Source organism: Panthera pardus, unplaced genomic scaffold, assembly GCF_024362965.1.
Source record: "Panthera pardus isolate Hobbes unplaced genomic scaffold, ASM2436296v1 HiC_scaffold_20, whole genome shotgun sequence".
In the NCBI taxonomy this organism is placed as follows: Eukaryota; Metazoa; Chordata; class Mammalia; order Carnivora; family Felidae; genus Panthera; species Panthera pardus.
Window position 1 is genome coordinate 65,825,798 of NW_026526766.1, and position 25,408 is coordinate 65,851,205.

Below are 25,408 nucleotides of genomic sequence, written 5' to 3' on the forward strand. Positions count from 1 at the left end.
GCTATAGTACATCAGATAGTGTGGTATTGATTCAGGTAAAGACAAGTATATCAAAGGAACAGAGGTGAGAATCAAGAAATACCATAGGTATATATAGAAGTTTATTATATCCAAAATGAACTGACATTTGATATAAAGTAGCATTATTTATCAGGGAGAAAATGGATGAACTATCAAATAAATGGTACCTGGGTACTGAATTAATTGTACTGAAAAAAAGATTAAAACTCTACCTCCACACTGTGTCCAAAATAAATTTGAGACAAATTAAATATCTAAATGCAAAAAAAAAGTCTACAACTATAAAACATCCAGAAAAAAATGAAACATGTGCTATAAAATTGAAGTACAATTGATTGTTCCTCTTTTAAAATTATGTGTTCCATTCCCTTATATCATGGTGTAATTATTATAGATGAGCTAGTCTCCTTGCTAAGTTGAGTGTTCTCCTAACTAAAGCCTATACAATTGTGGTGATGCTTGGAGGAAGATAAATGCAGACAGAATTAAAACACTAAACCTGGCTTTCACCAAGAATAAACAATCCTCCAAGATTGTCATTACCTTCAAAGAGCTGTGCAAAAAAAAAAAGGAAAATTGCCAAGAATCCAACAAAAAACAATTTCATTTTCACTTGTTTCATGTGCCCCCCCCCATCCATTTACCAGGTAAAAAAATATGATGTCCATTAAAAATGTCCAATAAAATGAGAAAATACATACATTAATTTTAAACAGCAAGTTATAAAACAGGAAATGAAATGTGTTCTCACGTTTTCACTGTATGTCGTATATGCACAAAAGTAATCAAAATACCAATAGTTTTCTCCAAAATTGTGCACTTATCTTATCCATTAGGCTTTTCTTAATTTCCCAAACTTCCCACAATGAATAGGTATCATTTCTATAACCAGGGGGAAAAAATTAACTAAGAGAAGAAAATTTCTTTGTAAGGTACAATTTAGGTCTTTGGCACATTATTTCTAATGTATCTAAAAGTTATTATCTTCAGCAAGATTTAAAAGTTCAACTTTAAATCACTTCTGGGATTACAGAGTCTCTTAGAAGAAAACAGAGGAGAATTTAAATTGGCTACCACAGCCACTGGTGTGCCCTCTGGAAATGTTTAGGGCCTAGAGGTTAGAGTACCTCTGTGGCAGACTGACTTACTACCGACACAAATTAATAACATGAATTTCCATTGGAGACAAAAGCTTTATTTTTGATCTGCCCCCTTACCACTACTAGCAATCATCTGGAAATGTGGGATACTTCTCTGTGGGTTCTAAGGGCAGGACTATAGCCCTAAGAGAAGACAGCTAAGATTCTATCTAATCTAAATAGGAATAGCAGCAGCAACTTCTGTGTGTAGACAGAAAATAGTGAAACACTGGAGAAAGGGAATGCTGACTAGAGAGATCCATGCTTGTATCTAAAAATGGCTTCCTCGTTTTGAAGACTGTAGTCCCAATAAACCACACTATCTACTGTGAATGGAGAATCTGAGGATCCTACACTGATGATTAAATGAGGTAGATGTAAGCAGAGTTGGGAAGAGTTTTTTTCAGAAAAGAGAGAAAACATGGGAGTTGGGAATTCTGAACCATTTATTTTATTTGAAAAGTTTTTAATAAAACAGTGTAAATCTTGGGAAATGAGATACTGTTGGGGGAAGGAAATATCTTGGATACTTATAACATCACTTTAGCTGTTTTTACTCACCATGGAAAAATTTTTTTAAACAGCAGCTTAAGAGTTCAGATTAAACTAACATGTATTGTGCACTCCCTCTGTACCGAGACCTTCTAAGTATGTTATGTTAATTCTCACAAAAACTCTACAAAGTAATGTTACCTCATTTTATATCATGCGTATGTTAAGTTTCTTGCTCAAGGTCTGTGCAACTATTAAGCCACAGAGTCAAGACTGAACTCTAGGCCTCCTGACTCTAAGACAACTGTTCTTACAATTAAAGTACTATTTTGGGGGGGCGCCTGGGTGGCTCAGTCAGTTGAGTGACTGACTTCAGCTGAGGTCATGATCTTGCGGTCTGTGAGTTCAGAGACTGGAGCCTGCTTCAGATTCTGTGTCTCCCTCTCTCTCTGCCCCTCCCCCGCTCATGCTCTTCTCTCTCTCTCTGTCAAAAATAAATAAACATTAAAAAAATAGTAAATAAAATAAAATATAGTACTTTCCATAAAGATAACTTACTAGCAATAAGAACAAAAGAGTATAAAAGGACTTGGTGCATGGTAGGCTCCCATGGCACAAACCTAGAAATTATTAGATAGCATGTTCTAATCAATCCCAGAAGTGAGTCTACGGGTCAGACAAGGGCTCCTACAAAATAAGAGCTTAAAGCTTCAGCTGTGCTACCAGTGACAGAGAATTGTATTTGGTACCCACACAGTAATGTTAGTAGAAAAAAAAAAAAAAAACAACCTCAGGATAATTCTCAAGACCATACTGAAAGTGGAGAAGAGGACCTATTTCTAACTCACTCAGTATTGCTTATTATCAACACCTTTCAGAGCTCCTAGAGGGTCATTTATTTGAGCAAGCATTTGGGATCTCCTGTCAGAGATGTTGTACTATACAGAACAAAGGTGCTTCATAAACAGTAGGAAAAACTGGATACAGGATACAGATGTAATATTTAGTGCTGAAATTTTCTTCTGAAGGAAATCTTCCATGTGTGTGCCATACTATGCTTCAAAAAGTTCCTTGAGTTAAAATCAGGGAGCATAGGTAAGTACTTGAGCTTTACAAACTACTCTTCTCTTCTATTGGTAAACATGGGGAGAAAAAGGGTGAATGCTTCACAATCCATAATCCTCAAGCAGAGTTTCCTTTCTTTCCATAGGTGATGCCCAATGGTGAGGACATATCTAATGAGCAGGCCTTTGGAATAAGATGAACAAAACCTGGAGAACAAGAAACTGAAATTCTACCACTTCAGGGCAGAAAGAAAAAAAGCATATGTAACAGAAGTTCCTGATGTTTTCTTATGCTCCTTCCTACCCACCAGGTATCTCCTCCTTTTCTTGTGATACTGTTGGATTCTTTATACTGCATCCTTTCTGCACTACTAAGCTTGATCACATTTAAATGGTTAGTTCTAGAATCCTTTTGCAAACTTAAGTCAATATGTCTGTTGACGGTGGATGTATGAGATTGAACTTGGAACACTAAAGGGCATTAGTCTCTGTAACATAAAGCCCCTGTCCAATTTCCTGTCCATTGACTATTTTATTTCCTACTTGAGTTTCAAAGAAAACTGGGGCAAAATCTCTGGATGTATGAGGAACTATTCCCTTCTAAGAAAAATTTGAAGTATTATTTCTGATATTTATACCCATAAAACATAGGTTAAGAATTCTTTGGAAAAGATAGAGAGAAAATTATTAATGCCCCAATTCCCATATTCCAGAAGAAACCAGTTAAAATTGTGTGTGTGTATGTATATATATACATATATATATATATACATATGTATATATACATGTATATATATAGCCATTTGTATTATTAAGGAACTTCTTTTTCTTCATGTAATATTATATCATGAGCATTGTCCCTTATCCTTAACTCTTCTTCAAGACTATAATTTGCACTGGTGATATTACATGTGCCATTATGTACTCTCATGTGTATACAATAACCACAACATACTAGATTGGCAGCACCCTAGACGAAAAAAATTGTAACACCTACTAAAGCATGATTGAATTGATATATGATATTACATGCAATGCCATTTATTTTTTTCTATTCTATTGTTGGATTGGGGGGGGGGATGTTAAGTAATAATAATAATAATGCATCTTTGAATGACTTTTAGGAAAATATCTCGAGTCTCACCATTTGAAATTATGTTGACCGATGGTTTAAGAAAGATAATCTTCATCATCTTAGTGATTTATCCCCCTAGGTCTAGACTACTAAGAGGTTTTATCAAGAATCAATGTTATGTTCTATCATTGCTTTAGGCATCTATTTAGATGACAATATTCTATTTTTCAATTTCCAAGCATTAATTTACAATTTCATGCTTTAATAAAAATAAATGTCATCATTTTAGTATGTAGCTTGGATACACTTTTTATGATGTTTAAGTATGTTCCTTCTATCCCCACTTTCTTGAGGGTTTTTATTAAGAAAGGATGCTGAATTTTGTCAAATGCTTTTTCTGCATCTATTGACAGGTTCTTATCCTTTCTTTTATTAATGTGATGTATCACATTGATTGATTTGCAAATGTTGAACCAGCCCTGCAGTCCAGGAATGAATCCCACTTGATCATGGTAAATAATTCTTTTTATATGCCACTGAATTCAATTTGCTAATATCTTGAGAATTTTTGCATCCATGTTTATCAGGAATAATGGCCTGTAATTCTCCTTTTTTGCTGGGTCTCTGGTTTGGGAATCAAAGTAATACTGGCTTCGCAGAATGAGTCTGGATGTTTTCCTTCCACTTCTATTTTTTGGAACAGCTTGAGAAGGATAGGTATTAACTCTGATTTAAATGTCTGGTAGAATTCTCCAGGGAAGCCATCTAGTCCAGGACTCTTATTTGTTGGGAGATTTTTGATAACTGATTCAATTTCTTCACTAGTTATGGGTCTGTTCAAATTTTCTATTTCTTCCCGTTTGAGTTTTGGTAGTGTGTGGGTGCTTAGGAATTTGTCCATTTCTTCCAGGTTGTCCAGTTTGTTGGCATATAATTTTTCATAGTATTCCCTGATAAATGCTCATATTTCTGAGGGATTGGTGGTAATAAATCCATTTTCATTTGTGATTTTATACATTTGGGCCCTTTCTCTTTTCTTTTTGAGAAGGCTGGATTTACCAATTTTGTTTAATTTTTCAAAAAACCAACTCTTAGTTTCATTAATCTGTTCTGTTATTGTGTGGGGGGGGGGTGGATTCTATATTGTTTATTTCTGCTCAGATCTTTACTATTTCTCTTCCTCTGCTGGGTTTGGGGTTTCTTTGCTGTTCTGCTTCTAGTTCCTTTAGGTGTGCTGTTAGATTTTGTATTTGGGATTTTTCTTGTTTCTTTAGACAGGCCTGGAATGCAATGTATTTTCCTCTTAGGACTGCCTTTGCTGCATCCCAAAAGGTTTGGACTGTTGTGTTTTCACTTTAATTTGTTTCCATATATTTTTTTAATTTCTTCTTTAATTGCCTGGTTGACCCATTCATTCTTTAGTAGAATGTTCTTTAACCTCCATGTATTTGAAGGTTTTCCAAACTTTTTCCTGTGGTTGATTTCAAGCTTCATAGCACTGTGATCTGAAAGTATGCATGGTATGATCTCAATTCATTTATATTTATTGAGGGCTGTTTTGTGAGTTTGGATACACTTTTTATTCTTTACATGTGCATTCATAATTGAGATTGACCATAGTTTTACTCTGACAGTTTTGGGTAAAAAGGCAATTTTAGTTTGATAAAATAATTTGCAAAGTGTTCCAGAACTTTTTCACATTGGGACATATTATAGAGCACATTATTTGTTTCTTAAAAGCATAAAATAACTATCATAAGTATTCTGTATCCAGTGTCAATTTTGAAAGTCTAGTACTGGGGCTTCTGGGTGGCTCAGTCGGTTAAGCAGCCGACTTCGGCTCAGGTCATGATCTCGCAGTCCGTGAGTTCGAGCCCCGCGTCGGGCTCTGTGCTGACAGCTCAGAGCCTGGAGCCTGTTTCAGATTCTGTGTCTCCCTCTCTCTGACCCTCCCCCGCTCATGCTCTGTCTCTCTCTGTCTCAAAAATAAATAAACATTAAAAAAAATTAAAAAAAAAAGTCTAGTACTCACAATGAGATCCCTATTACACATCACAGTAAATGTGGCATAGAATGTGTTGAATAAATGAGTGAGTGAAGAATACTAGCAGAATGGAAAGCACCGGGTTCAGTGACAACACATAATCAGGACCCTACTTAGACTAGGAGGTTAGAAACTTTTGCTAGAAAGATAATATCTAAGTTGGGAGAAGCCCTTTCAGCTTAACAAAACAGCATAAACAAATGCATGAAGAAGAAAGAGAATATGTAGTATTTCAAGAAAGTAAAAGAAATTTAATATGACCATTTCATAGCATTGAGGGTATCAGTAGTGGCTTCAGAATTTCTACATTAGAGGGACTTAGGGGTGACAGTTTGGTTGACAGAGGTACTAGAGAACTTTCCATGAAGTTGTGTTGCATACCAAACACATTGCTTTTCCTTAGACTGTATTTCTCTGTTGGATGTCGTTTGTGGCGAGGCTAATGAAGATTACTGTGAAGCAAATCTACCCAATAATCCTTCCTTGACACCATCAGTGGGGAGAAATAGCAGAAGTGGATTAAGACAGGTTTTGTGTGACGGATTGTTTTTGGTGAAGTTACTGGCTTTGCTTTCTCTTATTCACCCTGGATTAGAAAATATCTTCCCTCATCTGGGACCTTTTCTGAACAGAAAGACAGCTATTCCTCTTTCATACCTTTTTCCTCAAAACCCCCACCCAAGGATAAAACAAAATAATGGAAGTTAAAGTGATTTGATAAATCTATATCATAAATTTAAATTTCCCTGAGTCTTGTCCTTTTCTAAACCCTGAACGTGACATGGATACATGAAGATGGGGAATGATTCAACCGTGACCAAATTCTTTCTGGTGGGACTTTCCAAATACCCAGAGCTCCAGCTTTTTCTGTTCGTGCTCTGCCTCATCATGTACGTGATAATTCTGCTGGGAAATAGCCTCCTCATTGTCATCAGCACATTTGATTCTCGCCTCCACACCCCCATGTACTTCTTCCTTGGGAACCTCTCATTCTTGGACATCTGCTACACATCATCATCCATTCCCCCAATGCTTGTCATATTTAAGTCTGAGAGAAAATCTATCTCCTTCATTGGCTGTGCTCTGCAGATGGTTGTCTCCCTTGGGTTGGGCTCCACTGAGTGTATCCTCCTGGCTGTGATGGCCTATGATAGGTATGTGGCCATCTGCAACCCACTGAGGTACCCCATCATCATGAACAGGGTGCTTTATGTGCACATGGCTGCTTGGTCCTGGATCATAGGCTGCCTAAACTCCTTAGTGCAAACAGTCCTGACAATGGTATTGCCTTTCTGTGGGAATAATGTCATTGATCATATTACCTGTGAGATCCTGGCTCTTCTTAAACTCATATGTTCAGATATCACCATCAATGTGCTTATCATGACAGTGGCAAATATTGTTTTACTGGTGATTCCTCTGCTGTTAATTCTCATTTCCTACGTTTTTATCCTCTCTTCCATCCTGAGAATTAATTCTGCTGAAGGGAGAAAGAAAGCTTTTTCTACCTGTTCTGCCCACCTGACTGTGGTTATCCTGTTCTATGGTTCAGCCCTTTTTATGTACATGAAGCCCAAGTCAAAGGACACAAAAGCATCTGATGAGATCATTGGACTGTCTTATGGAGTGGTAACCCCGATGTTGAATCCCATCATCTACAGCTTGAGGAATAAAGAGGTGAAAGAGGCTGTGAAGAAAGTCTTGAGCAGACACCTGCATCTATGGAAAATATAAGAGGTCTTGAGGCATGTGATACCCTCCATGTTGAGACCGGATCAGATCTTTTGTGTTCACAGAGGAAGTCAGAGAACCCAGTATTAAGAGAACTTATCTCCTAGTAACTCCAAATATAGGACTTATATTCTTTTCAACACAGAAGTCTCATGTAAGCCTTCTGAATAATGTCTAGTCTGCAGTTTCTAGTTGTATGTAGCTCTGCCATTTGGTTCCATACAGGGCACATGGCTTTTCCTCAAGATAAATCTCCCTCTTCTCTGCTTTCTTCTCTCTCTTCCATGTTTTTATCTCTCTTCTCTTCCCCATTTCCTCCTTCTTTTCCTTTCCCCTTCTCCATCTGTTTTGTTACTCTACTTTCCTTCTGTTTTCCTGGTCTCCTTTCTCAGTTTAAACTGAACATCTATTGTTTTGTTGTCTAGTATCCCCTCTTCTGGTAAAAGAATGTACCTTTTTTTTTTTTTTGTACCTTTTCTTTTTACATTCAACAGTGCCTCCCTCTGAGTCCATGTGTGCTGGAGGGGGCTGATCTCTGAAAACAGTGGTACCATTGGAAACAAAGAGCTAGGCAATTAAAGCAAATCCCTCTGGTTACAGTGATTCATTCAGTATAGGAGATGAGTTCTGCCAGGCTAATCAAACTCAACCCAAGAATGCTGTCTCAGACTAAGAAAAGAGGCACTCTTACTGCTAAGGTTTTTAAACTGATAAAGTGTAAGCCTGGAGCCAATCTTTATCAATAAGTGCAGGGAGCCTATCTGAGAGGCAAAGAGGTGTTGACAGAAGGAGGAAGAGTGTGTGTGATCCTGTTATTTTAACTCCTTGATCCAGCTGTGTCTAAAGTTAGTTCACAATAATTCTTTTTAGTTACAAGAATCAATAAATTACGTTTTTATAAAAAACTTATGAGTTGGATTTCCATCACTTAACAATTATATAGTCCCAACTAAAATATTTCTTTGTACCCACTTCTCCACTTATATTTTTGAGGTAAAATACATGAGGATATATTACCTAAGTGGCCCCAAGTTCTCCAGCCTTCAGGGGCTCTCCTTCCTTTAACAACTAAGTAATCTAATTTCTATTTTGTGTGCCTACAGACATTCCAGTCACCTCCCCAATTATTTCTGAGGACTATTTCTATTTTCTTAGTTTCTGGTTTTGATTTTATGCCAGACTATTCTAAACTTTTCTAGGGGTACCTGGGTGGCTCAGTTTGTTGGGTGTCCAACCTTGGCTCAAGTCATGATCTCACAGTTCATGATTTCAAGCCCTGTATCGGGCTTGCTGCTGTCAACAAAGAGCCCGCTTTTAATCCTCTGTGCCCCTCTCTCTCTCTCTCTCTGCCCCTCCTCTACTTGCACTCTCTCAAAAACAAATAAACATTAAAAAAATAAACAAATAAAATAAATTTTTCTATCATTCTTCCCTGGTAATCTTTTTTTTTTTTTTTTTTTAAACAAATGAATTTATTTCTTTGGTACAATTTTAAGATTTACGATTAGCTTACAGAGGGGTGCCTGCATGGCTCAGTTGGGTAAGCATTGGATTTGGGGTCAGTTCATTATCTCCTGGTTCATGAGTTCAAGCCCCACATTGGACTCTGGGCTGACAGTGCAGAGCCCGCTTGGGATTCTCTCTCCCTCTCTCTCCCTGTCCCTCCCACACTTGCATGCATGCTCTCTCCCTCTCAAAACAAATAAACTTTAAGAAAAAAAAAAGAGCTTAGAAAGAACCATTGAAAAGTAAGTTTTCATGACTCCAATTATGCCATCATAATGTCTTCTTACATGTAAACAAATATACAATCTTAAAAATAACATTTAAAATATTGGTTCAGCCAATTCTTAAAGTAATTGCTTGTTCGTTTGAATGAACATAAATAAAACCATCATTTTAATCATGTACATAGAAATGAATAACCACCTGAATTGTTTTTCTTCTTCCCCTCTGCCAAAACGACGCAAGAAAATTTTGCTTCAAACATGAAATTAATTCTCTGTAGAAACTAGTTGTTGGATTATGCAGGCAAAATCAATCAATCTGTTTTCACTCGATACAAAATCAATTTTCCAACTAACTAAATTAGGTCTAACCTTCTAACCAAACAATATTGCTAAATATATGGTTCAATTTCCAATTTTCTTTATTTTCGGGTCCATAGGAAGCACTTAATTTCCCTTCTTTTTCTTTCATTTCAATGTTCCCAAACTTGTGTGGTTCACCAAGTATAAATTACCACTTATATTTCTAGCTTCTCAATTTTAGAGTGCAAGAAGATCTCTAGTCTCTCTTTTAATGTTTATTTATTTATTTTGAGAGAGGGGGAGAGTGTGCATGAACAGGAGAGAGGCAGAAAGAGAGAGAGAGAGAGAGAGAGAGAGAGAGAGAGAGAATCCCAAGGAGGCTCCATGCTCACCACAGAGCCCAACATGGGACTCGATCCCACGAACCATGACATTATAACCTGAGCTGAAATCAAAAGTCAGTGGTTCAACTGACTGAGCCACCCAGGTTTCCCACTAGTTTCTACTTTTGATTCAGTTATCAATTTTATTTTTTTTTTATTTTTTAATATATGAAATTTACTGTCAAATTGGTTTCCATACAACACCCAGTGCTCATCCCAAAAGGTGCCCTCCTCAATACCCATCACGCACCCTGCCCTCCCTCCCACCCTGCCCTCCCTCCCACCCCCCATCAACCCTCAGTTTGTTCTCAGTTTTTAACAGTCTCTAATGCTTTGGCTCTCTCCCACTCTAACCTCTTTTTTTTTTTTTTCCTTCCCCTCCCCCATGGGTTTCTGTTATGTTTCTCAGGATCCACTTAAGAGTGAAACCATATGGTATCTGTCTTTCTCTGTATGGCTTATTTCACTTAGCATCACACTCTCCAGTTCCATCCATGTTGCTACAAAAGGCCATATTTCATTTTTTCTCATTGCCACGTAGTATTCCATTGTGTATATAAACCACAATTTCTTTATCCATTCATCAGTTGATGGACATTTAGGCTCTTTCCATAATTTGGCTATTGTTGAGAGTGCCGCTATAAACATTGGGGTACAGGTGCCCCTATGCATCAGTACTCCTGTATCCCTTGGATAAATTCCTAGCAGTGCTATTGCTGGGTCATAGGGTAGGTCTATTTTTAATTTTCTGAGGAACCTCCACACTGCTTTCCAGAGCGGCTGCACCAATTTGCATTCCCACCAACAGTGCAAGAGGGTTCCCGTTTCTCCACATCCTCTCCAGCATCTATAGTCTCCTGATTTCTTCATTTTGGCCACTCTGACTGGCGTGAGGTGTTATCTGAGTGTGGTTTTGATTTGTATTTCCCTGATAAGGAGCGACGTTGAACATCTTTTCATGTGCCTGTTGGCCATCCGGATGTCTTCTTTAGAGAAGTGTCTATTCATGTTTTCTGCCCATTTCTTCACTGGGTTATTTGTTTTTCGGGTGTGGAGTTTGATGAGCTCTTTATAGATTTTGGATACTAGCCCTTTGTCCGATGTGTCATTTGCAAATATCTTTTCCCATTCCGTTGGTTGCCTTTTAGTTTTGTTGGTTGTTTCCTTTGCTGTGCAGAAGCTTTTTATCTTCATAAGGTCCCAGTAATTCACTTTTGCTTTTTTTTTTTTTTTTTTTAAATTTTTTTTTTTTCAACGTTTTTTATTTATTTTTGGGACAGAGAGAGACAGAGCATGAACGGGGGAGGGGCAGAGAGAGAGGGAGACACAGAATCGGAAACAGGCTCCAGGCTCCGAGCCATCAGCCCAGAGCCTGACGCGGGGCTCGAACTCACGGGCCGCGAGATCGTGACCTGGCTGAAGTCGGACGCTTAACCGACTGCGCCACCCAGGCGCCCCTTCACTTTTGCTTTTAATTCCCTTGCCTTTGGGGATGTGCCGAGTAAGAGATTGCTACAGCTGAGGTCAGAGAGGTCTTTTCCTGCTTTCTCCTCTAAGGTTTTGATGGTTTCCTGTCTCACATTCAGGTCCTTTATCCATTTTGAGTTTATTTTTGTGAATGGTGTGAGAAAGTGGTCTAGTTTCAACCTTCTGCATGTTGCTGTCCAGTTCTCCCAGCACCATTTGTTAAAGAGACTGTCTTTTTTCCATTGGATGTTCTTTCCTGCTTTGTCAAAGATGAGTTGGCCATACGTTTGTGGGTCTAGTTCTGGGGTTTCTATTCTATTCCATTGGTCTATGTGTCTGTTTTTATGCCAATACCATGCTGTCTTGATGATGACAGCTTTGTAGTAGAGGCTAAAGTCTGGGATTGTGATGTCTCCTGCTTTGGTCTTCTTCTTCAAAATTACTTTGGCTATTCGGGGCCTTTTGTGGTTCCATATGAATTTTAGGATTGCTTGTTCTAGTTTCGAGAAGAATGCTGGTGCAATTTTGATTGGGATTGCATTGAATGTGTAGATAGCTTTGGGTAGTATTGACATTTTGACAATATTTATTCTTCCAATCCATGAGCAGGGAATGTCTTTCCATTTCTTTATATCTTCTTCAATTACCTGCATAAGCTTTCTATAGTTTTCAGCATACAGATCTTTTACATCTTTGGTTAGATTTATTCCTAGGTATTTTATGCTTCTTGGTGCAATTGTGAATGGGATCAGTTTCTTCATTTGTCTTTCTGTTGCTTCATTGTTAGTGTATAAGAATGCAACTGATTTCTGCACGTTGATTTTGTATCCTGCAACTTTGCTGAATTCATGTATCAGTTCTAGCAGACTTTTGGTGGAGTCTATCGGATTTTCCATGTATAATATCATGCCATCTGCAAAAAGCGAAAGCTTGACTTCATCTTTGCCAATTTTGATGCCTTTGATTTCCTTTTGTTGTCTGATTGCTGATGCTAGAACTTCCAGCACTATATTAAACAGCAGCGGTGACAGTGGGCATCCCTGTCGTGTTCCTGATCTCAGGGAAAAAGCTCTCAGTTTTTCCCCGTTGAGGATGATGTTAGCTGTGGGCTTTTCATAAATGGCCTTTATGATCTTTAAGTATGTTCCTTCTATCCCGACTTTCTCAAGGGTTTTTATTAAGAAAGGGTGCTGGATTTTGTCAAAGGCCTTTTCTGCATCGATTGACAGGATCATATGGTTCTTCTCTTTTTTTTTTGTTAATGTGATGTATCACGTTGATCGATTTGCGAATGTTGAACCAGCCCTGCATCCCAGGAATGAATCCCACTTGATCATGGTGAATAATTCTTTTTATATGCTGTTGAATTCGATTTGCTAGTATCTTATTAAGAATTTTTGCATCCATATTCATCAGGGATATTGGCCTGTAGTTCTCTTTTTTTACTGGGTCTCTGTCTGGTTTAGGAATCAAAGTAATACTGGCTTCATAGAATGAGTCTGGAAGTTTTCCTTCCCTTTCTATTTCTTGGAATAGCTTGAGAAGGATAGGTATTATCTCTGCTTTAAATGTCTGGTAGAACTCCCCTGGGAAGCCATCTGGTCCTGGACTCTTATTTGTTGGGAGATTTTTGATAACCGATTCAATTTCTTCGCTGGTTATGGGTCTGTTCAAGCTTTCTATTTCCTCCTGATTGAGTTTTGGAAGAGTGTGGGTGTTTAGAAATTTGTCCATTTCTTCCAGGTTGTCCAATTTGCTGGCTTATAATTTTTCATAGTATTCCCTGATAATTGTTTGTATCTCTGAGGGATTGGTTGTAATCATTCCATTTTCATTCATGATTTTATCTATTTGGGTCATCTCCCTTTTCTTTTTGAGAAGCCTGGCTAGAGGTTTGTCAATTTTGTTTATTTTTTCAAAAAACCAACTCTTGGTTTCGTTGATCTGCTCTACAGTTTTTTTAGATTCTATATTGTTTATTTCTGCTCTGATCTTTATTATTTCTCTTCTTCTGCTGGGTTTAGGCTGCCTTTGCTCTTCTGCTTCTATTTCCTTTAGGTGTGCTGTTAGATTTTGTATTTGGGACTTTTCTTGTTTCTTGAGATAGGCCTGGACTGCAATGTATTTTCCTCTCAGGACTGCCTTCGCTGCATCCCAAAGCGTTTGGATTGTTGTATTTTCATTTTCGTTTGTTTCCATATATGTTTTAATTTCTTCTCTAATTGCCTGGTTGACCCACTCATTCGTTAGTAGGGTGTTCTTTAACCTCCATGCTTTTGGAGGTTTTCCAGACTTTTTCCTGTGGTTGATTTCAAGCTTCATAGCATTGTGGTCTGAAAATATGCATGGTATAATTTCAATTCTTGTAAACTTATGAAGGGCTGTTTTGTGACCCAGTATATGATCTATCTTGGAGAATGTTCCATGTGCACTCGAGAAGAAAGTATATTCTGTTGCTTTGGGATGCAGAGTTCTAAATATATCTGTCAAGTCCATCTGATCCAATGTATCATTCAGGGCCCTTGTTTCTTTATTGACTGTGTGTCTAGATGATCTATCCATTTCTGTAAGTGGGGTGTTAAAGTCCCCTGCAATGACCACATTCTTATCAATAAGGTTGCTTATGTTTATGAGTAATTGTTTTATATATCTGGGGGCTCGGGTATTTGGCGCATAGACATTTATAATAGTTAGCTCTTCCTGGTGGATAGACCCTGTGATTATTATATAATGCCCTTCTTCATCTCTTGTTACAGCCTTTAATTTAAAGTCTAGTTTGTCTGATATAAGTATGGCTACTCCAGCTTTCTTTTGGCTTCCAGGAGCATGATAAATAGTTCTCCATCCCCTCACTCTCAATCTAAAGGTGTCCTCAGATCTAAAATGAGTCTCTTGTAGACAGCAAATAGATGGGTCTTGTTTTTTTATCCATTCTGATACCCTATGTCTTTTGGTTGGCGCATTTAATCCATTTACATTCAGTGTGATTATAGAAAGATATGGGTTTAGAGTCATTGTGATGTCTGTATGTTTTATGCTTGTAGTGATGTCTCTGGTACTTTGTCTCACAGGATCCCCCTTAGGATCTCTTGTAGGGCTGGTTTCGTGGTGACAAATTCCTTCAGTTTTTGTTTGTTTGGGAAGACCTTTATCTCTCCTTCTATTCTAAATGACAGACTTGCTGGATAAAGGATTCTCGGCTGCATATTTTTTCTGTTTAGCACACTGTAGATATCGTGCCAAGCCTTTCTGGCCTGCCAAGTTTCAAAGGAGAGATCAGTCACGAGTCTTATAGGTCTCCCTTTATATGTGAGGGCACGTTTATCCCTTGCTGCTTTCAGAATTTTCTCTTTATCCTTGTATTTTGCCAGTTTCACTATGATATGTCGTGCAGAAGATCGATTCAAGTTACGTCTGAAGGGAGTTCTCTGTGCCTCTTGGATTTCAATGCCTTTTTCCTTCCCCAGTTCAGGGAAGTTCTCAGCTATAATTTGTTCAAGTACACCTTCAGCACCCTTCCCTCTCTCTTCCTCCTCTGGGATACCAATTATGCGTATATTATTTTTTTTTAGTGTATCACTTAGTTCTCTAATTTTCCCCTCATACTCCTGGATTTTTTTATCTCTCTTTCTTTCAGCTTCCTCTTTCTCCATAACTTTATCTTCTAGTTCACCTATTCTCTCCTCTGCCTCTTCAAGCCGAGCCATCGTGGATTCCATTTTGTTTTGCAATTCGTTTAAAGCGTTTTTCAACTCCTCGTGACTGTTCCTTAGTCCCTCGATCTTTGTGGCAAGAGATTCTCTGCTGTCCTGTATACTGTTTTCAAGCCCAGCGATTAATTTTATGACTATTATTCTAAATTCACTTTCTGTTATATTATTTAAATCCTTTTTGATCAGTTCATTAGCTGTTGTTATTTCCTGGAGATTCTTCTGAGGGGAATTCTTCCGTTTGGTCATTTTGGAGAGTCCCTGGCGTGGTGAGGACCTGCAGTGCACTTCCCCTGTGCTGTGGTGTATAACTGGAGTTAGTGGGCGGGGCCGCAGTCCGACCCGATGTCTGCCCCCAGCCCACTGCTGGGGCCACAGTCAGACTGGTGTGTGCCTTCTCTTCCCCTCTCCTAGGGGCGGGATTCACTGTGGGGTGGCGTGTCCCGTCTGGGCTACTTGCACACTGCCAGGCTTGTGTTGCTGGGGATCTGGCGTATTAGCTGGGGTGGGTAGGCAAGGTGCATGGGGGCTGGAGGGGCAGGCTTAGCTCGCTTCTCCTTAGGTGATCCACTTCAGGAGGAGCCCTGTGGCAGCGGGAGGGAGTCAGATCCGCTGCCGGAGGTTTGGCTCCGCAGAAGCACAGAGTTGGGTGTTTGCGCGGAGCGAGCAAGTTCTCTGGCAGGAACTGGTTCCCTTTGGGATTTTGGCTGGGGGATGGGCGGGGGAGGTGGCGCTGGGGCCTTTGTTCCCCGCCAAGCTGAGCTCTGCCGTCCGGGGGCTCAGCAGCTCTCCCTCCCTTTGTCCTCCAGCCTTCCCGCTTTCCGAGCAGAGCTGTTAACTTATGACCTCCCAGACGCTAAGTCGCGCTTGCTGTCGGAACACAGTCCGTCAGGCCCCTCCGCTTTTGCCAGCCAGACTCGGGGGCTCTGCTTGGCCGGCGAGCCGCCCCTCCGCCCCGGCTCCCTCCCGCCAGTCCGTGGAGCGCGCACCGCCTCGCCGCCCTTCCTACCCTCTTCCGTGGGCCTCTAGTCTGCGCTTGACTCCGGAGACTCCCTTCTGCTAATCCTCTGGCGGTTTTCTGGGTTCTTTAGGCAGGTGTAGGTGGAATCTAAGTGATCGGCAGGACGCGCTGTGAGCCCAGCGTCCTCCTACGCCGCCATCTTCCGGAACCCCCTCTTCCCTGGTAATCTTATATGTCTCTGTGTCAAGATCTCAACAGTATATTTTGCCCACAAAGAATAAACATAAGTCTCCTAAATATCCACATTCAAAAGACCACAATGTTTAACACCTTTATTTAGGCTTGAATATAACAAAAAAGGGACTAATATCACTAAGGAAAATAAATCAGTATTAAATATTACTGTTCTTGGTATCTACTAGCCATCCCCCTTTACATGGGCCCTCTAAGGTCCATTTTCCTCTTTAGCTTCTGTCCTGATACAACATTGACAGTGTCTATTCATTTCCTTCTTCCATAAGAATCAGCACCTCTCTCAATAAAAATGAATGGATACCTAACTCAAAGCACTCCTCAGCATGGTCTTGCTCAAAATGGAGTGTGAGCTTCCAAAAGCAGACTGCAGCTTCCACTCTTAGAGCTATAGTAAAGAACTTCAGGAAGTTTTTAAAAACCAGTGCTTCCTCACCAGCAATAATTTAGAAACACTGAAGTCCAATAAACAAGCACCTTGAGTGATATGTTCTGTCTGTGAAAATATACCAATATACTATCTCTTTTTTTTATTTTCTTTAATGTTTATTTATTTTTGAGAGACAGAGTATGAGTACGGGAGGGGCAGAGAGAGGAAGACACAGAATCTGAAGCAGGCTCCAGGCTCTGAGCTATCAGCACAGAGCCTGACACGGGGCTTGAACTCATGAACCATGAGATCATGCCCTGTGCCGAAGTTGGATATCACCCAGGCACCCCAGACACTTTCAATAAAAAGCCAAAGAAGGAAAGAATTCAACCCATTACCTGCCTTATTATTAGTATTAGAAGCTTATTATAGCCCTTACGGAACTGGAATCCATATAGTACATTGTTTACAAAGAAACAGAATCCAACAATCAAAAGTACTCTTAACATCCCCTCTTTGAGGTTCTTTTTATGATTTTTTAAATTTTTTAACATGCTCATTTATTTTTGAGAGAGAGAGAGAAAAAAACAGAATGCGAGTGGGGGAAGGACAGAGAGAAAGGGAGACGCAGAATTTGAAGCAGGATCCAGGCTCTGAGCTGTCAGCACAGAGCCCAACACTGGGCTCAAACTCACTGACTGTGAGATCATGAACTGAGCTGAAGTCTGATGCTTGACTGACTGAGCCACCCAGATGCACCCCCATTTGAGTTTCTTAAAAACCTGCAATACCACAGCAAAATCTCCATTTGCATTACAGCCCACAACTGCTCTGGAGTATCTCCTTCTCTCATTTCCCAATATCCAGTCTTCCTGCTGTTTTCTCCCTGTCTTTCCCCCCATCTCACCCTTCCTTGATCACAATAGCCTCTTTCAAGTAAGATGGAGTCTCTCTTCCAAGGGCAAGGGGTTTGGAGAAATGATGGGTTTTGTAAGAAGAAACCGGGGTCTAAGTTTTGTGGAAACCATTGTTAAAATTCTCAAGAATTTTTGTATTATTTATGTCACCTCTTATTTTCATCACATTTCACAAACATCACTTTTTCTCCACTTCATCAGCTTCTCCAGGAAGAAACTGTTTCTTCCCCTTCCTCTTCCATTTTTAAATGCACATCTATTAAACTTCTTGTTACAGCGTATTTTATTTATTTGATGTGACACAGTTAAAAAATAAAACAAAACAAAACAAAACAAATCCAGGGCTATTACAAACTCCCAATTCTCCAATTTACTAAGATTATAAATTGTATCAGAGTCTCCACTTGTCCTGACATAAAATGTAGACTTCAGTCCCTAAACAGTGGAAGGTTTTAATGAGTATTGAATATGAAAAAAAAAAAGCCTTATTCAGTGCTTGGCTAATACCATGCAGTGAATAAGAGACACACTCCCCTTAGCCTTTCCCATACATGTCTGTCTCTTCTAATAGACTTTGGGTTCCCTGAGGGCAAGATACAAGTAATATTTATTTTAGGGCCTTGGTGACTAGAGGAAGAGGCATTTATTTGACATTTATAGATTCATGAACGAATGAATGTGTGATCACCATCTTATGATGAAAGTGAACAAGCTGATTTGCCATTGCCTAGCTAATCCTCATGACTGCTGCCTCTGCATCTTTGCTGATGCCATTCTCTCCATCTAAAATTGCCCTCATTTTAACCTATCTATAAAAATTCAAAGACAAAAAAGTCTCCTCTGACTGAAAGCCTTTTATTATCATGCTAACAAGACTCCACTTCTTCTTCCACCAAGTTAAATTCCTATAGCAATCTACTTAAACTTTGGGGTATTTATCATGCGGAGATGTATTCCCTTTGATTATGTACACAATATATTGGTTGTTTTATTGAAAGGTCATTAAAAGCAGAACCTGTGAATTATTTGTCTTAATAATCCTACAAATATTAACAGAGTGGTCTTTAATCAATAGATTAAGTACTTTGGAATTTGCTTTTTGCATAAAGTCTACTAGTTTTTAAAACAATTTTCTTTTCATACAATATGGGCAGTATGACTGTTACATGTGATACATACAGCTAGCAATAATCCTGGTTAAAATAATATTCCCTCTGTCATGTATGGTTTTGTTCATTTTAGGCATCAGAAGTTTGACTGTAACACATCAAGCAAAGTCTATGTAACTGTTATACATACATATAATCTCTTACTTAGTTTATTGAGCTTATAGCTTGACAATGACAAAAATTAAAAGATACTGATTTATAGAACAGTGACTCCTATATACGTCCCGAGATCTAATACAATAGGAATTTCTTTCCAAAACAGAAACCTTGACTTTCCCGATCCCCAAACTATTTCTCTTCATCTTCTCCATCTCAGGCACCAGCAATGCCATACACCCACATACAATTCACCACCAAATCCTACCAACTCTATAAAATTTACTCTGAATCTGACCAAATCTATTGTTAGCACTCTAGTTCAAACTACCATCATCTCACCTAAGATACTATGGCTTTCCAAATCACATCCCTGTTCTACTTTTGTTCTCCTACAATCTATTCTCTGCACAGCAGCCTGAGTGTTATTTTTAGAAAAGTACATACAAAGTTCTAAAACAGATAAAAATTAATCAGTGGTATTTTAAAAATCAGAACAGTGGCCGTCTGTGTGGTCAGGGGATTAAAGCAAGTATCTACTGGGTCAGGGCATGAGGGAACTTTTCTAAGGTTACGTTTATATTCTATGCCTTGATAGGAATTTGAGTGACATAGGCGTGCATTTGTTAAAACTATGAATATTATGTTAAGATTTGTGATTTGAATGTATGTAAATTTTAAATTAAGAGAGAACTGTGAACAAATATAGTTTTAAACTCTAGCTAATGATACACGTGCTGAAGTATTTAGAGAAAAGGGTAGGTGTCTTCAGTTTATTTTGAAATACACCCAAAAATGAAATGGATTTAATGGAGGAATAGACAGATAAATAGACACATAGATATAAGCAAATCTAATGAAATGTTGGTGGTAAAATCTAGTTAGTAAATGTATGATGTTCAAAGTAAAATTATTTCAGTTTTGCTTTGTTTGAAATTTTTCATAATTCAATGTTCGAAAAAATTATACAAAGTCTGTCAGAATATAGCTGTTGAGTAAATGTATCAATGAATGAGGGAAGGGTAGAAACTGGATAAAAAAAATACTGTCATTATAAATTCCCTTAAAATTAATTTAGGGAAAATTTCCACTACTTGAAAAAGGCAAAACTTTTTAATAGGTTACTTACAACTATTCCAAGAGAGAAATTAAAAATAAATTTTAATGGTCCCTGTGAAATTTAATTTCCTATACTGAAGTCTTGTCAGGATTTCAGTTGCTATTCCTGGGGGGTGGATGCAAGGAGAAAGAAAAAGAAAGGAAAGAAAAAATATATACCAGAAGATTTACCAGAATCAACCTCTAAGGTAATTAGGAAAAAGCAAACAGCAAACATTTTGGGCATGATGTGGTATTGCCATATTCCTTCATGTGTTTTTGGCTATTTCTTAGGAGACTACTAATTCCCCAGGAATGTCAGATTACATAGACCTTAGCAAAAGAAATTTAGTTCTTTCTACACCATTTATTCTGCAATTCCACCTTTTCAATATGATTAAGACCATAAAGTTTTAAATGCCATTCCTATATATTCACATGATAATCACCTATATATCTTATAACATTGCTATTCTTAAAGTGATCAAGTTACATAATCACTCACATTTCCCAGGGCATTTTTTTTTTTAATTAAGAAGTTGAAGTTCATTCAAACAATGACTATTTCTTTTCTACGCTGTTCATATTCATACCACATGTGAGACAAACAATGATTATAAATGTGAGGCACTATATGTTAAAGATAACATACATTAATAGTGGTTGTATTATAATAATGATTCTGGTAACTGCTGAATATAAATGTTAATGTGTATGTTGTAATGCATAACATTATTTAATAATGGAAAATGAGACATTACTCGATGTAATAAATGCTATTGGTTTTAGTGGTACAAGGACTACTGAAAATAAATGTTATGCTTCTCAACAAATGTTTAAATTTCATAGCATTTTGAAAGATAGTGTAAGTGCACAAGTCAGTGACCAAACAAATGAAAGAAACTATTGAAGCAAATCAGTCAGAACAATTATAAGCACTATGTATCATACTGATCTTGGTTCAGTATGAAAGTATGTCTTCATAAAGAAACAAATGCTTGTGAATTAGGTATCTTTGGGTTTAATGCCCTTAAGTTTTCATACAGCAGATTAAAATTCAGAGACATAAGCCAAAAAAATTGAAAACGTCCAGTGAAAAAGAGACAAATACCAAAATAATTATATAAAGGCACAAGGCAAAATAAGGGAGTACTTATTTCTTAGGTTTAAACTAGCTTAGGAAATTTTACATTTTAAAACTACTTGTCTTACTACAATGGTGAAATCATTAGAAGTCCTAAGAATAACTGTGATGTATACAGTGTATAAAACACATTATGTTTCAGTAGGTACGACATTATCATTTGCCGTAAGTTTCTTCTAAGATGTCAAATTAGGAAAACCAAAATGTGCTTCTTTCTTTTTCCAGTATAAAAAGGAAAATTATATTCCCAGAATAAGGTTCTCTGTACAGATGCTGCACAAGATATCTTCCTCTCTGTTCTTTTGTTCCTTTGTGTAATAGTTTAGATTTTTACAATATTACTCAGCAGGTGCACTTAAAATTCAAAATCTAATACTTATAAAAAGTGGTTTTGAATTTAGTATTTTAAAAATGTGTGACATTTACTAGAAAGGAAATCACTTTTAAAATTAATATATAATAAAGTTATAAGCATGTTTACAATTAAGCATAATATAATGGTAAAATGAGTGCCTGAAAGGAACTATAAAGTTGGTCTAAGAATGTCATGATGCTTTCCACAAAGAATACATATTAAAGTTATTCTAAAATGAAACAGTCTGTTCTTAATAATGATCTTGTTATATCTTAACATCACAAAACATTTACTTTTCTCAAATGCTTCAAAGTTAAGAATAGACTAAAAATGACATCAGTGAGAATAGAGGCCCAAAGTCAATGAAATAAATCTTCAAATTGTTCAAAGTAACTGAAAATATAGAATTGTGTACTAAATTAAACTAACTTTCAAGAGGCAAAAATACAGTTTTAGAAAAAACTAAGAAATTTTTCCCCTTTCCCTTTCAGATAAGAAAGAAATTTTTCCTAGATGAAAAGAATGGAATGAAAAAACAGCAAATAAATACATTGATAAATATGTGAACGAATAAACTGTCACTATAAAAGATAGTAAGAGAGAAGGAAAGAGAGCAAGAGACAGCACTTGCAACTGGGGGTCTTAAAAACAAGGCAAAAGTGAAATCTTAGACATAAAAAATATGGAAGATAACAGAAGAATTAGAAATAAGAGGGGCAACTGGGTGGCTCCGTCGGCTGAGCATCCGACTTCAGCTCAGGTCATGATCTCGCGGTTTGTGAGTTTGGGCCCAGCATTGGGCTCTGTGCTGACTGCTCAGAGCCTGGAGCCTGCTGCTGACTCTGTGTCCTCTCTCTCTGCCTGTCTCTCCCCTGCTCATGCTCTGTCTCTCTCTCTCTCTCTCTCTCTCTCAAAAATAAACATTAAAATTAAAACAAAAAAGAAATAAGAGATCAATAGTTTAAGGTCCTTGGGATTATTCAGGAGGATTGTAAAGCTACTAAGTAGAGATTATGTTAAGTTAAACAAACACTTTAAAAAATTATGGCAATCAAACATGTATGTCTACCACTCTGCATTCAAACAGTAGAGAATATATAATAAAATATAATAAAATGCTTATAGAGCTCTTGATGATTAGAAAAAGATGCAAGTCGGGGCGCCTGGGTGGCTCAGTCGGTTAAGCCGCCGACTTCGGCTCAGGTCATGATCTCACGGTCCATGAGTTCGAGCCCTGCATCAGGCTCTGTGCTGACAGCTCAGAGCCTGGAGCCTATTTCCGATTCTGTGTCTCACTCTCTCTTTGACCCTCCCCTGTTCATGCTCTGTCTCTCTCTGTCTCAAAAATAAATAAACATTAAAAAAAAAAAAAAAAGAATGAAAAAGATCCAAGTCTCAACAAAAACCAGACAATTAATATGCAGTGGGAAAAAGACAGCTTCTTCAAAAAATGGCGTTGGGAAACTGGACAGCTACATGCAAAAGAATTAAACTGGACCACTTTTTTTACACCATACACAAAAATAAACTCAAAATACATTAAAGATCTATATGTGAGATGGGAAACCAAAAAAATTCTAGAAGAGAGCTTAGGCAGTAATTTCTCTGACACTGGCTGTAACAATATCTTTCTAGATAGATATCTTGAGATAAGGGAAACAAAAGCAACAATAAATATTGGGACTACATCAAAATGAAAAGCTTCTGCACAGTGAAGAAAACCATCAACAAAATGAAAAGACAACCTACTGAATGGGAGAAGATACTTGCAAATGACACATCCAATAAAGGGTTAGTATCCAAAATATATAAAGAACCTATATAACTCAACATCCAAAAAACAAGTTATCCAATTTAAAAATGGGTAGAAGACATAAATAGATATTTCTCCAAAGAAGACATCCAGATGGCCAACAGACAAATGAAAAGACACTCAACATCACTCATCATCAGGGAAATGCAAATAAAAATCACAATGAGGTATCACCTCACACTGGTCAGAATGGCTAAAATCAAAAACACAAGAAACAACAAGTGTTGGCAAGGATGTAGAGAGAAAGGAACCATTGTGCACTGTTGGTGGGAATGCAAACTGGTGTAGTCACTCTGGAAAACAGTACAGAGGTTCCTCAAAGAATTAAAAATTGAACTACCCTATAATCCAGTAATCACACTACTGGGTATATAACCCTACAAATACAAAAACGCTAATTCAAAGGGATACATATACACTATGTTTATCATAGAATTATAGGTACATATTATATACATATATGATATATATACACATACTACATATACACATATACACATACTTACATATATATACACATATATAAAGGAATATTATTGAGCCATAAAAAAGAATGAAATCTTGCCGTTTACAATGATTGACATGGATAAAGCTAGACAGTATAATGCTAAGCAAAATAAGTCAGAGAAATACAAATACCATATGATCTCACTCATATGTGGAACTTAAGAAACAAAACAAATAAGCAAAATTTTAAAAAAGTGAGAGAGAGAGAGAGAGAGAGACAAACCAAGAAACAGACTCTTAACTATAAAGACAAACTGATGGTTGTCAGAGGGGAGGTGGGTGAGAGATGGATGAAATAGGTGATGGGGATCAAGGACTGCATTGGTCGTGATGTATGTATGGTATTGTATGGAATTGTTGACTCATTGTATTGTACACACGAAAGTAATATAACACAGTATGTTAACTAACTGGAAATGAGATGAAAGGAGAAAAGATGAGATGAAATAAATAAAATTAAATAAATCAATGTCAAAAAGAGAAACCCCAAAAATGTCTTTTAAAAGTGGAAAATTTGAAACATACTTTTAAATAATTGATAGATCAAAAAAAGTCATGATTGAAATTTCAATATAATAACTTTATGATAATATGATTACCAAAATTGGTGAGATGAAGGGATTTACAGTCTTAAATAAATTGGAAAATAAGAAAGATTGAAAAATTAATACACTAGGAATCCAATTCAAAGAGTTATAAAAAGAGGAAATGGAAAAATCTAAAGATAGGTGAAGACTGAATCAGTAGTAACAGATTTTGCCAAGCCCAATTTTGCTGGATACTTCTAATACATTTTCTAAGAACAGGTAACCCCTACCATACACAAATTGTTTTGTAAAATATAAAAAAGGGGTTGCAAGGTCCTCCAGTTCTTTTTATCAGCTTGATAAAACACTGAAACCAAAGATGAACAAGGACAGTATAAGACAGAAAAAAATTATGAACCAATCTCACTTAATACATGTAAATAGAAAAATTATCAATAAAATACTAGCAAACAGAATATGATAAACTACAAAATAATAATACTAAACACCCAGGTAGGGATTATCTCAGAGATGCAAGGATGTTTTAACATTCAAAGATATTTTAATGTAATTCACCACAATATTAATTAAAGGATAAAAACAAATAATTATTTTATTAAATGCAAGAAAAGCTTTTGATCAAATTCAACAGGCATTTATAATTTTTCTTAACATTTATTCATTTTTGAGAGACAGAGAGCAAGTGGGGGAGTAGAGAGAGGGAGACACAGAATCTGAAGCAGGCTCCAGGCTCTAAGCTGTCAACAGAGTCTGATGCAGGGCTCAAACCCACAATCTGTGAGATCATGACCTGAGTTGAAGTCAGATGCTTAACCAACTAAGCCACCCAGGCACCCTCATTCATATTTAACTTTATCAAACTAGAAACAGAAGAAAACTTCTTTAACTTGATAAACGGTATTTATCAAAGACTTGTAACTAACAGTTCCCTTTTTCCTTTAAAGTTCCAAACAAACGACACTGCACAAAAATCCTACACAGCAAATACAGAGAGAGAGAAAGAGAAGAGGAAGAAGAGAAGG

General features: G+C 37.4%; 1 protein-coding gene across 1 annotated transcript; it reads left to right on the forward strand.

The window, feature by feature from the left end:
* Positions 1-6,624: 6,624 nt before the first annotated feature.
* LOC109270034 (olfactory receptor 13D1) lies at positions 6,625-7,569 on the forward strand. The gene has a single exon (XM_019454296.2). The coding sequence runs from the start codon at positions 6,625-6,627 to the stop codon at positions 7,567-7,569; it is 945 nt and encodes a 314-aa protein (XP_019309841.1).
* Positions 7,570-25,408: the final 17,839 nt, after the last annotated feature.

Coding starts and splice junctions, on each gene's coding strand:
- LOC109270034 (XM_019454296.2), top strand. CDS start 6,625: ATGAAGATGGGGAATGATTCAACCGTGACCAAATTCTTTCTGGTGGGA.